Consider the following 13,652-nt stretch of genomic DNA (forward strand, 5'->3'; position numbering starts at 1 on the left):
ATCGTTGAAACTTTCAGTTAATTCCTTGAATGTGAAGAATCTATGGAATTAACAAGGTGTGCCATGATGTTTTTCTTCTTTGTTTTTAATTTGGTTTAGCAACAGCCACTTGTACTTAATTAAATTCATTTGAAGATGAATTTTAAGTTCTTTGGCAGTAGTAGTTGTTTGAAATGAATGAACTTGCTTTCCTCAAGCTTTTAAGTTTTTTCTCCATCTTAAACGATTTTGTTGTTACTTTATTAGGTAGTGACTTTCCTCCTTTGCTAAAGAAAGGGCTCCATATCGAAAATGTTTCCTTTTATCCCCTTCAAGTTGAAAAAGAATCAGAACCTGAGGAGGAAACAGATGAGGATGAAGGTCCTGCACCAGTTATAGTGGAGAATGAAAGCTATGTGAACCTTAAGAAAAAGATTTCCAAAAGATATGACTGGCAGGCAAAATCAGTACATGCTGAAAATGCTAAAATCTGCAAGCAGTTCCGAATAAAACAGGTAGGGTATTCTGAGAGACTGGCTAGCATTGCTTCCTAATGTATGGGTGAATGGATTAGGAATTAGGAAGTCCCTAGTATATTTTTGTTTCTCTTTAACTCTGAGTGGTCAAAGTTTCTGCATACCACAGTAAACTTGGGTGCATGTTCTAGATAGTTTCGGAAAATCCAGAACCTGGTGAAATGAAACACCCGCATATATACCAAATATTCTCGGAATCATGTGACTTTGGTACTCTGATAGATGATCTGATAAGTGAAATCAAAATTAAAATTGATTTACATTAGAAAAAGATAGTGTAGAAAGGAGAAGGCTAAGGAGGGGCCCTTACCCCTTTACAGAGAATCGCAGGGTAAGTAACCCAAGATCACATAGTTACTGGTGGCAACAGGGATTCAGGCTAACTTTCTGTTCCTTAAGTCCATGATGTTTTATCCCATTAATAAGAAGATTATTTTAAAAGAACCAATTAGTGAACTTTTAGGGCAAAGTTGGGTATAGGACAAAAGATTGCTTAACCACTTTGGGGATTGGATTAGATTTGTCTAACAGCTCTTCTACTTGTGAAGTTCTGATTCTGATTCTTGACACAGTATAACACTATAGCATATTGTAGTGCAACAGCTGTAGAATGTCAAAGTGAATAGAAATTCACACCATAAGTAAATAGTTAGACTGTAGAAACAAAAAATTCCACTTTGAATTTGATCAGTTTGTGTTGAGAGGTAATAAATTTATATGATAAAATTATATGCAGAAAATGATGTGTTAATATAAATTTCAAAAATATCTCTTTAGTTTTAACATACACAACAATGTTTACTGACCATTGGAAGTCAGACTGAGTTACATAGATGTGATGCCTGCTAAAAAGAACCCTTTTGTGAGTGCTCTTTCTGTTACTGACTTTAGTAAAAATCTGATATTATATAGAACTATGCTGTCCAATGGGGTAGCCCCTAGCCACATTTGGCCATTTAAATTTAAATTAATTAAACTTAAATAAAATTAAAATTCAGTTCCTCAGTAACACTGGCCACATTTCAAGTGCTCACTAGCCATGTGTAGCCAGAGGCTTTTATATTGGTCAGTGCTAATACAGATCATCTCCATGAACATGGAAAGTTCTATCAGATAGTGCTGGTGTAGAGACTTCTGCTAGGAAGAGCATAATAGTGCTAAGGAGGATGGCTTATTTCTCTTATAAGATCTTGCAGTTTATTCAGATGTAGGAAAGCCATAAAGATTCCACAGCTGATTCTTTGAGCAGCCTTCTGACTGAAGTAATCAGCATCCAATCCTAACAAATCCGCAATTTCCAACCCTAAACAAATTGTTAAAGAAAGAGCAGAAAGTCTGGGTCAAGCTATGGGATTCAGTACTCGGAGCTTTGTGAAAGATGATTCAAAGTACCTAACTGATACTTTATCTTCTATATCATTAGGCTTCCAGACAGTTCCAGTCAATTCTGCAAGAAAGACAATCACTCCCTGCTTGGGAAGAAAGAGAAACCATTCTTAAATTGTTGAGCGAGCACCAAGTGCTCATTATAAGTGGTATGACGGGGTAAGAATGCAATTTATTTGTAATGCGGCTTTCATCCATGAATATGGTATGTACCCTGGTTATGGTAATAACCAGTTTTACTTGTAAAAAACTGGTAACTCTTATTATTTGTGCTTTTTTCTGATCTGATATGAAATAATATTTCACAAAACCTAATATTACAGATCTGAAGTCAACAGACCCAAATTACAGAAAAACAAAACAAACTCAGAAATCTGTCCAGGAATTTATACACATTGTACACCTCTCCTTGAGACAATTTTAAGGCAAAAAGTCTAACTGAACTTTTTTTTTTTACGTTTTTTAAAAATATTTATTTATTTGAGAGAGAGAGCACATGAGCACACAGTGGGGAGGGACAGAGGGAGTGGGAGAATTTTAAGCACTCTGTGCTGAGCACAGAGCCCAACATGGGGCTTAATCTGACAATCCTGAGATAAGGACCTGAGCTGAAACCAAGAGTCAGACACTTAACTGACTGCACCTCTGAATGCACCATTACTGAATGCTTTTAACAGGCCCATTTTTTTATGTAAAGGATAGTTCCAGAACATTTATACATACACACACACATACATACATATATAACATTTATTTATATTAAAATATTGGGACGCCTGGGTGGCTCAGTCAGTTAAGCATCTGCCTTCGGCTCAGGTCATGATGCAGGGTCCTGGGATCAAGTCCCACATGGGGGACCTGCTGAGTCCCTGCTCAGACCTGCTCAGACCCTGCTGAGCAAGAAGCCTATTTCACCCTCAGCCTGCTGTTCCCCCTACTTATGCTTTCTCTGACAAATAAGTAAAATCTTAAAAAAAAAAAAAAAAAGATTTATTTATTTGAAAGAGAGTGAGCATGTGCATGCATGCAAGCTGGGGTAGAGTGAGAGAGAATTTTCAAACTAATTCCTCCCCAGTGAGCGTGGAGCCCAATGGGGGGCCCTCAATCCCAGGACCCTGCAATCATGACCTGAGCTGAAATCAAGAGCCAGCTGCCTAATTAACCAGCTGAGCCACTCAGGCACCCCTCCAGAACATTTAACTTGGAAATTTTCCTCTTCTAAATTTATTCTGCTTTCCTTAGAGCTTTTACTTGTTCTTATAAGAACAACTTGGGAACAATTTTTCCTGTTTTACACTTTTCATATGTTATCCAAACTTACTTAACAGAGACAGGTTGTAGGCTTAGTTTAGTTCTATATTCAGAGGTATTCAACCTAATAACTACATTTGTGCCCAGACTCACTGATACAGTAGTGATTTGAGATCTTCTACTTCTTATTTTTTTAGCTTCAGTCCCCTTGTAGCCAAATCAATAAGATGATACATAAAATCATAAAAGAATACTTCCATTTCTTCAGGATTAAAATATAGAGTTCATATTCTTAGAGGTATTTGCAGAACTTAATCTAATGTCTGCTCAATTGTCCCAATTTTATAAATGATACTAAGCTATTATGAGTGTCCTGTGAATCCAAGTGCAAATTCCTAGCAGTCATGAGCTGTAGGTTACAAGTCAGCAGGTCGGTTTAAAAGATAAATGAAGCTGAACAAGTTTTATTATAATTAGCTTTCTCACTTCCCTGTTGCACATGGTTCTTTTTTTCTATTAGCTAGCCCTTGAAAACCCTCATTTTAGGATTCATTTGTTTTGACATACAGATGTGGGAAAACTACACAGATTCCTCAGTTTATTCTGGATGATTCTCTGAATGGACCGCCTGAGAAAGTGGCTAACATCATCTGTACCCAACCCCGACGAATTTCAGCAATATCTGTTGCTGAACGTGTTGCTAAAGAAAGGACAGAAAGAGTGGGTCTGACTGTGGGGTACCAGATCCGGCTAGAAAGTGTCAAGGTTTGTATACTCCGCCTATTTCCTGATAACAGAAATTTCGTTTTCATGTATAAAGGGTTCTTGGAGTCTGGAGACTCATAGGCAAGCTGGGATATATACTTTAATATGGCTGAAAACCTATTAGAAATATTTTGGTATAACTCTTACTTGGGTATGCTTCATTTCCTCTATAAAGACCTTTTGTTCTTCATTGACAGAAATGATCTAGTAAGTGCTGTTTTACTCTTAAACCTGGGACTTAATCCATTTAACCAAATAAGAAATGGACAAATGGAGAATTGAGTTCATCACTCACTGTTGTTTCTATGTTTTATAATAATTTTTGAAAGCTTTTTATGAGCCTTAAAATTTTGATACAAAATACAAAAGCTTTTACTGTTGTTACAAGCAAGAAGCTGTGCATTTAGTGGGGTTTCATATTAAATGCAGCTGCTGATGTTTTCAAGATTCTTTGTCCCTATCTATTCAGAATGGCTTTGCTATATTGGCTTTGAAAGTGTTTCCTTTTTGCAAAAATTCCACGAATGCTTTCTATCCCCTTTCCTATGTAAGTCCTCAGCCACCAGGCTGTTATACTGCACCACGGGCGTGCTGCTGAGAAGGCTGGAAGGAGACACAGCTCTCCAAGGAGTCACCCATATCATCGTTGATGAAGTTCATGAGAGGACAGAAGAAAGGTAAACCAAAGATTTTCTAAACAACTAGCCATACACGTGAAATCATTTTGTTCTGTTTCCAGTTGGGTTTCATAGAGCTAGAGAGGAAGACCACAAAGAAGGCCCAAGTTAGGGGCGCCTGGGTGGCTCAGTGGTTTAAAGCCTCTGCCTTCGGCTCGGGTCATGATCCCAGGGTCCTGGGATTGAGCCCCGCATCAGGCTCTCTGCTCAGCAGGGAGCCTGCTTCCCACCCCCCTCTGCCTGCCTCTCTGTCTGTCAAATAAATAAATAAAATCTTTAAAAAAAAAAAAAAGAAGAAGAAGGCCCAAGTTAGAGAAGAGGCACTACTTTCCTTACCTCCAGGGTCTGGAATACTAGAAATGCTAGGAGGGCACATGTTCATCACTAGAAGAGTCATTCTGTTAGATGGACATCTTCTACCAGGAGATACTTACCCTCCTGGGCCTCATGCTGACCTGGGCACTGTACTTAGCAGGAATAACAGGTTAATGCACACTGTAGCTGATAGATGGGTCAGTATGTGCTTCCTTCTTTGTTCATTCGGTCAGTCATTTAGTCCTGACAGTCATGCATACATTTATTAAGATGGTCTTAAGTGCCAAGTGATCTGTTAATTGCTGGGGATACTATAGCAAACAAACCTGTGTGGTTCTCTTTTATCTCATGGTCTGGTAGGAAAAACAAATAATGAACAAATAAATAAATGAAGATTTAGGAATTGGAGTAAGTACTCAGAAGGAATAAATAGGATGGTGTATTTTGGGGAGAGAGATCCATGAGATGGCCAGAGCTGATATCTCTCAAGAGATGATGATTAAATAAAAAACAGTAGGATGAGAAGGCATCCCATGTGACAGATGGGAGCAAAGCCAGCATTCATAGACTTTGCAGTGGGAAAGGACATCATGAGCCCAGAAACTGGAGCAAGGCCCTTGCATCTGGTTGTAGTAAATGAGGGGGAAAGTAGCAGATAGAAAAGGGAAGAGCCAGATCGTCCAGGGTCTTGTATACCGTGGGCAATAAAGCATTTAGAATTTAGTTTAATGGAATTAGAAGTCATTAAAGAGTTGGGATATAAAATCAAAATCTTCAATATTTTAAAAGGAAGGACCAAGTAAATAGTTGGCATTTTCATAGTTTGTCACAGTTTGTAGATCATGTTCTAGAACAACAACAAAAACTAGTGTGGAAAAAAAGACAATCCTGTAATAATTACGAGACTTTCCCCAAAAGGACTATACTATTATAAATATTTTGAGAAGAAACAAAGTCTAAGTAAAGTTGGCAGACTGACAGAAAAGCAGAAAATAGCTAATAGCAAAAATTTAAAAAGAAAAAAAACAAACATGAAGAGTCCCCAACTATTGCTAATAAAGTGTTTTTAAAACTGAATAGGGAAGACATATGACCAGAAAACTATTTGCTCAAAGAAATAAATACACTGATACTCTAGTAAATAGGAAATATGAGGTAATTAGAAACTAAAGAAAAGCAGACTTGCATATAAAAAGAATAGATCAAAATAAAAAGAAGTAATTCCTAGAACACAACAATAGTAAATTTTATTTTTTTTTTAAGATTTTATTTATTTGACAGAGAGGGCACACACAGGGGGAGGCACAAGCGTGGGGAGTGGGAGAGAGAGACACAGTCTCCCCAAAAGCAGGGAGCCTGATGCAGGGCTCGATCCCAGGACCCTGAGATCATGACCTGAGCCAAAGCAGAGCAACAGAGGCTTAACCAACTGAGCCACCCAGGTGCCCCATAAATTTTAAATGACTATACATAAAACCTGAGAATCTGTAAGGGGCAAATAATTTTTTTTGAAGAGACTCCAGAAAACAGTGGGGGGAAAACCAAATAGTAAATCATTTCATTTTGTAGGTAAATGTTCAAGTGAACATTTGAAAGAAGAAAATTTTTTCACTAAAAAATGTTGGAGGAGGAAATCAAATATAACATTCAACCGGACTAATAATACTTAAATGATTATATTATAAAAAATACATTTAAAATTTTAGGGGAAATGATATCTAGTGTAATTTTGGTTTTTTTTTTTTTATTTTTTTTATTTTATTTATTTATTTGACAGAGAGAGATCACAAGTAGTCAGAGAGGCAGGCAGAGAGAGAGAAGGAAGCAGGCTCCCCGCTGAGCAGAGAGCCCGACGTGGGATTCGATCCCAGGACCCTGAGATCACGACCTGAGCCGAAGGCAGCGGCTCAACCCACTGAGCCACCCAGGCGCCCTAGTGTAATTTTGAATGTAAAGAATGGCTTTGGCTTTCCTCCAGTGCTTTGTAAATATTAATCATGAGCTTGTCGTCAGTGGGAGCTGTTTACTCTCGGAGTCCTTATTCTCAAGTGTCTATGATGGAACTGATATTTAAATTAAGGCTATTTAGGGGTCGCCTGGGTGGCTCAGTGGGTTAAAACCTCTGCCTTCAGCTCAGGTCATGATCTCAGGTACTGGGATTGAGCCCCGCATCAGGGCTCAGCAGGGAGCCTGCTTCTTCCTCTCTCTCTGACTGCCTCTCTGCCTGCTTGTGATCTTTTTGTCAAATAAATAAATAAAATCTTTTTAAAATTAATTAATTAATTAATTAAGGCCATTTAACTCTAAAGCCCAAGTGGTCATCCACCAAAGAATATAGCCCATCCATAGATAAATAGATAGCCAGGAATGTTTTAGAAAAGAAATTAAGAAAGATTGGTCTACCAGATATTAAAATACATTATATAACTATAATGTTATAACATTATAACTATATAATGTTAGTTATAACATTATATAGTTATATATAACTATGTATAACTATACATATAACATATGTATATGTATAGTAATAATACTATACATATTAGTTAAAATGCCTACACCAGAACCTGTCACATTTTAAGTGCTCAGTAAATATTTTTTGAAGGGGTGAATTTACCAGACTCTCCATCTAGAATTCATTTACTCCAAGAACCTGAACCAGTATGTGTCAAACATTTCCATATGATCAGAACTCAGGATGGTTGTTCAAAACACAGACCCCTTCCCAACTCCCAGAAGGCCCATTCTGCAGGATTGAGATGAGAAATTTTAATTTTCAGCAAGCCCCATGTGATTTCTGATATGGAGGTCCCAGAAACACACCCTAAAATATATCACCCTAGAGGCAGAGAATGGGCACTTGGGAGAAAGTATCTGGCTGACTGAGAAGATTCGTTTCCCATTATAAACATGTGTTGCTATTATGGTTTAAAGGATAATCTCTTAGAGGTTTGTGTGAGTATCCTCAAGTAACCGATCACCTTTTAGAAATTCAACACAATTAAATTTTCAGATCCAGTAAAAAAATAAAAAAGAATGGTTTTGGGTTTCATAACTTTTACATTTCCATAAATTCAAAAAAACTGAAGCATAGTACTGGATCTGGCTTCTGGGAGCAATCATGTTCTCAAAAGTGAGGGTTTTGGGGCGCCTGGGTGGCTCAGTGGGTTAAGCCGCTGCCTTCAGCTCGGGTCATGATCTCAAGGGTCCTGGGATCGAGCCCCACATCAGGCACTCTGCTCTGCAGGGAGCCTGCTTCCTCCTCTCTGCCTGCCTCTCCGCCTACTTGTGATCTCTGTCTGTCAAATAAATAAATAAAATCTTTAAAAAAAAAAAAAAGTGAGGGTTTTATGAAACTTAATGACTTATAGAATATCAACAGTTAAAAATTCAAAATATTTTAACATCTGAATAAAGGTTAGTTACACACTGCCAGTCTCTGGAAAGGGGTAGGGGTATACAAATTACAAGAAAAAGTAGGGGAATATTTGCTAGTTCAGATGGAAAAAGACAAAAAAAGAAAAAGAAAACAGGACTAAAACCCAGGAACCGAGATCAATAAAAATACAGACAAGATTGAAGGTTGAATATAGAAAACTATATTCAAAGCTATAGTTGTTAGTTTAAAAAATTTTTTTTTAAGAATTTATTTATTTATTTGACAGAGAGAGATCACAAGTAGGCAGAGAGGCAGGCAGAGAGAGAGAGGAGGAAGCAGGCTCCCTGCTGAGCAGAGAGCCTGATGCGGGACTCTATCCCAGGACCCTGGGATCATGACCTGAGCCAAAGGCAGTGGCTTAACCCACTGAGCCACCCAGGCGCCCCTAGTTTAAAATTTTTAATAAATTTCTTGATCATAGAGATGAAATGATTTTTCTAAATGTTTAGCAAGTATCAAAGAAATGTCCAGGAGAATAGTTTCTGTCCCCTGTATAATAATTACCTGTTGGAATTTTGGTCTGTTTTTCTCTGGGAGTATATTAGGCATTAGGGGTGAGATGTGTAGGGAAAGATAGGTGTCTCTGCAAACAGTACTGGAGTTTTATGTGCTGCTCTGATGTAGTTAACATAATAGCAGGCACTGCCTTTGAAGTTCTTAATCGCATAAGGAGATTTTAAAAGTATGGATGTACTATAAATTACTGAAGCATTTCCTATTGTTATATTATTTCCTTTTCTCTAAAAAAGAAAAAATCATAATTAAATTAGCTCATGAAATTAAAGAGAACTGAATAGTACAAGAACATGCTCTCATTAAAAATCCAAGCAAAACTGGGATGCCTGCGTGGCTCAGTCAGTTAAGCATCTGCCTTTGGCTCAGGTCATGATCCCAGCGTGCTGAGATCGAGCCCCGCATTGGGCTCCTTGCTCAGCAGGGAGTCTGCTTCTCCCTCTGCCTACCACTCCCCAGCTTGTGCTCTCTCTTTCTCTGACAAATAAATAAAATCTTTTTTAAAAAATACATCAAAAGTTAATTCATTTTTATGTATTGAATTTTTTTGAACTTCAGGTGTTTCTTTTATTTCCTTTAGTGACTTCTTGCTGCTAGTCTTGAAGGACATTGTGTTGCAGAGACCAACTCTTCAAGTTATTCTAATGAGTGCAACTTTAAATGCTGAGCTCTTTTCAGAATATTTCAATTCCTGCCCAGTTATTACTATACCAGGTGATTAAAATGCATCCTTAAATATGCACTGTTCTAATAAGCAAATATAATTATTTTTAAAGGTCATTTGAGATATAAAATAATAGGTATTTGTACCCATTTTCTAGAGAAGTGATTCGTTTGTAACAAATAAAATTATGACCATATAATGAAATAAAGAAGTAACATTATGTCTGTTTGCTAAGAGATTTCAGTTTTACTTGTGCTTTTTTGAAAAGTCTAGGTTATTAGGATTTCTAGCATTCCATTGTGCTTAACATCAAAGTATGAGTTAATAATGGTAATCTGTCATAAAGAGAGAAGTTGTCTCTGTGTAAAAGCATATTGGTTCATTGCTGAATTCTGCTAACTTCTGGGCGTAGTCTATTCTGGGATAAAGTGAAGTTGAAAAGTCCGTATCTTCTGGTGCTTTCACAGTCTCATTGTGGGATTAATTTATCACCTTGGGCTTTGCTCTGTCCTTTGGCAATTGATTGGCAATTAATTTGGGGACAATTTTGATGAATAATGTTGAATGGTTCAGAGTTCCCTTCGGGGAAGAAAGGGAGGGTGAGAAAAGTGTAATAGGTTTAAAAAAAGAGAGTTTTTTTTAAAAAAGTCTTATTACTAAATGAGCATCTCTGCACCTATGCACTTCTGGGTTTTTTTACAAGCTGGAATCTAACCGCTCTAGGAATCTATCATCAGAAGATTTTGTTTTTCTTTTTTTCCCTTCGATATTTTTAAGACCACAGAACAAACCATCCCTTGTGCCACACTTTATTTTAAGAGAATTTTACATTTGCCAACTATTTATGTCAAGATAATTGAATGGGTATTCTGAGGCTTCTCTCTTTTATTTTCATGTTCTTCTAGGTCGTACATTTCCTGTTGATCAGTTTTTTCTGGAAGATGCAATTGCTGTGACAAGGTAAGGAAGACATTAATGAGGGTTTGGTGAAAGTCTTTGAAAAGAATGATCATTTTAGGGGTGCCTGGGTGGCTCATTTGGTTAAGCGGCTGCCTTCAGTTTGGGTCATGATCCCAGGGTACTGGGGTCGAGCACCACATCAGGCTCCCTTCTCAGTGGGGAGCCTGCTTCTCCCTCTCCCTCTGCCTGCTGCTCTGCCTACTTGCGCTCTTTATCTCTGTGTCAAAAAAAAAAAAAAAAAAAAAAAAACTTTAAAAAATGATCATTTTACCTCAGCGTGCCAAGTTTTTAACAGATGTGTTTATTTTTCTTCTGATTTTTCTGCTTGAGCATTTTTGTTTTCCCCTTACAGCAATTATTATACAAATTATTTGCAATTTACAGACAATATTGTATATTTGGTACTAACTGGGACCGTAATGTAAACTATAGGCTTTGGGTGTTCATGATGTACCACTGTAGGCTCATCAGTTAGAACAATTATACCACTCCCCTGGGGCGATAGTGATAACGAGGGAGGCTATGCGTGTGTGGGGAATGGGGTGTTGGGAAATCTCTGTACCTTCTGCGCAATATTGCTATGAACCAAAACAGCTCTGAAGAATGAGGTGTATTTAAAAAATGAAAAAGGATCGGGATGCCTGGGTGGCTCAGTTGGTTAAGCGGCTGCCTTCAGCTCAGGTCATGATCCCAGCATCCTGGGATCGAGTCCTGCATAGGGCTCCTTGCTCAGCAGGGAGCCTGCTTCTCCCTCTGCCTGCCACTCTGTCTGCCTGTGCTCGCTCTCTCTCCCTCTCTCTTTCTGACAAATAAATAAAAAAAAATCTTTAAAAAAACAAAACAAAAAACTTAAAAAAAAAATGAAGAAGGACAAAATATATGGAAAATTTAATAAGAAAGAAAAAGACCAATTCTGCAGATAGACTGCCAGCATTCAAATGCCTCCACTTACAAGGGGCGTCTGGCTGGCACAGGAGTGTGTAACTCTTGATCTTAGGGTTGTGAGTTTGAGCACATTGGATAAAGGGATTACTTAAATAAATAATTTTTTTTAAAATCCTCTCTACTTACAAACTAACAATGACAAGTAGCTTAATCTCTCTATGACACAATTTCATCATATGTAAAGTGGTCATATTATTAATAGCTGCTTCACAAGGTTGTTATGAGGATTAATTAATTAATTAATTCTTGGAGTTAATAGCTGCAGAGTGCCTAGAACTGAGCCTGGCACGTAGCAGATGCTTTATGTGTGTTAGCTGTTATCATCATTGTCATCATCCTGCAAGCCTCAGGGAGCTTGCAGGGTACTCTGAGTATCAGGATGTCTGTAATTTCAGTACTTGGTAGGAAACAGTCATTTTCATGGATACAAACATTTTTCTCCTTTGAAAGCCCTGATTCCTCTTCCCACTCTTTGACCTTGAAGATTCCCCATGGTTTCATCCTTGCACTCTTTCTTCTCACTGTAAAACTCCTTCATCCCTCCATTAGACTCCTGTGATTTCGGATGTCACTTCTGTGCCAAGAATTCCCAGATCATTATCTTCATTCCTGACCTCTGAATTCCAGAAGTAAAACACCCTTGATGTCCGGCACCTGAATTCAATTCAGAATTTTTCTCCTTCACCCTGCGCCTTCCATTGCTAATAAGCCCCACTCCTAATTCTCTGTTTATTTAGTGGTACAATATTCTCAAGCTAAAAACCCCAAACCAGTGGCTCCCAGACTTTGGTGGGCAGTAAGCATAGGTAGGGAGCTCGTTACGGTTGTCATTCTCTGGGCCCCCTCCCATTTCCATTGAATGGGAATCTCTGGGGAAATTAATCTTTCAGCTAGTTTCCGGGTCTTTATTCTCTCACCTGCAAACTCAGACTCACTGCCTCTATCGCATCTGCCTCTAGAATGATCTTAAGACAGAAGCAAAAGCATTCCAGGGTGTTCCCTCCCCAGAAACAGAGTCCAGCCAGCAGAACCCTGGACTGGTGGAATAGTAGCACACACATTGGGCAGGAACAGAGCAACATTCTGCCAAATGAGCACGTAAATCGGTGAAGATTTTCATTTTTCACCAGCAGACCCACATCCACCCAGACCCATTCCTTTGTCTTCTGTCCTCAGGTACGTGTTACAGGACGGGAGCCCGTATATGCGCTCCGCGAAGCAGATGACAAAGGAAAAGCTGAGAGCAAGGCGCAGCAGAACTGCATTTGAAGAAGTAGAGGAAGACCTAAGGCTCTCTCTCCATCTCCAGCCCCAGGATTCTGTCAAAGATGCAGTGCCAGACCAGCAGTTAGATTTCAAGCAGCTCCTGGCCCGCTATAAAGGTAACCTGTTTCCTGGGGGAATATACTTATGCCAGAGGTAACCAGTGATCCAGAGGAAGAAGAACGTGGCTCTCATTTCATAGCTACATTGTCTTAATTCATCAGAACAACCTTAAACTTAGAAAAAGAGCAGTACCGGCACATATTAAATAGAATTGTTACTGTATTTTCCAGTAGGGGATTTTTTTTCTGATTATGAAAGATGTGTTTATTATAGAAAAATTGGGAAATAGTGAAATATAAATATATACTTGAGTATTTTATAACTTTTTATTTTGATATAATTGCAAATTCAAAATTAAAGTTGGCAGAACTATACAGTGAACTCTCTGATACCCTTCACCTCAGTTCAACGATTTTTATTATTTTGTCTCATTTGCTTTATCATCTGCTCTGTGCACATGTATCTATTTCTTTCTTGAACCTTTTGAGTAAGTTGCAGATAGGGTGTCCCCTAATTCCTAACATTTTAATATGTATTTTTTTTTTTAAGATTTTATTTATTCATTTGACAGAGAGACAGTGAGAGAGGGAACACAAGCAGGGGGAATGGAAGAGGGAGAAACAGGCTTCCCATCGAGCAGGGAGCCCGATGTAGGGCTCAATCCCAGGACTCTGGGATCATGACCTGAGCCAAAGGCAGATGCTTAACGACTGAGCCATCCAGATGCTCTTAATATGTATTTCTTAAAAGCGTAAGCACTGGACATGATCAAAATGAAGGTATTTAACTGATATAATGCTATTATTTAATCCATAGTCAATATTCTAATTTTGTCAGTTATCAAAAAAATGTTCTTCATTGCTATTTTTTTTTTCTGGTCCAGAATCCAACCC

The 13,652-nt window shown here is 38.2% G+C and overlaps 1 protein-coding gene across 3 annotated transcripts in view; it reads left to right on the forward strand.

Moving 5' to 3' along the window:
• The window catches only part of DHX57 (DExH-box helicase 57), a 62,853-nt gene that overhangs the window by 17,940 nt on the left and 31,261 nt on the right, over positions 1–13,652 (forward strand). For all 3 annotated transcript variants that reach the window (XM_059188526.1, XM_059188525.1, XM_059188528.1), the window contains 7 exons: positions 316–494; positions 1,939–2,060; positions 3,722–3,917; positions 4,470–4,594; positions 9,445–9,578; positions 10,434–10,488; positions 12,610–12,815. In XM_059188526.1, the coding sequence (XP_059044509.1) occupies positions 316–494; positions 1,939–2,060; positions 3,722–3,917; positions 4,470–4,594; positions 9,445–9,578; positions 10,434–10,488; positions 12,610–12,815 (1,017 nt within the window). The remainder of the gene's footprint in view (positions 1–315; positions 495–1,938; positions 2,061–3,721; positions 3,918–4,469; positions 4,595–9,444; positions 9,579–10,433; positions 10,489–12,609; positions 12,816–13,652) is intronic.

This window comes from Mustela lutreola, chromosome 9 (assembly GCF_030435805.1).
Source record: "Mustela lutreola isolate mMusLut2 chromosome 9, mMusLut2.pri, whole genome shotgun sequence".
Taxonomy (NCBI): domain Eukaryota; kingdom Metazoa; phylum Chordata; class Mammalia; order Carnivora; family Mustelidae; genus Mustela; species Mustela lutreola.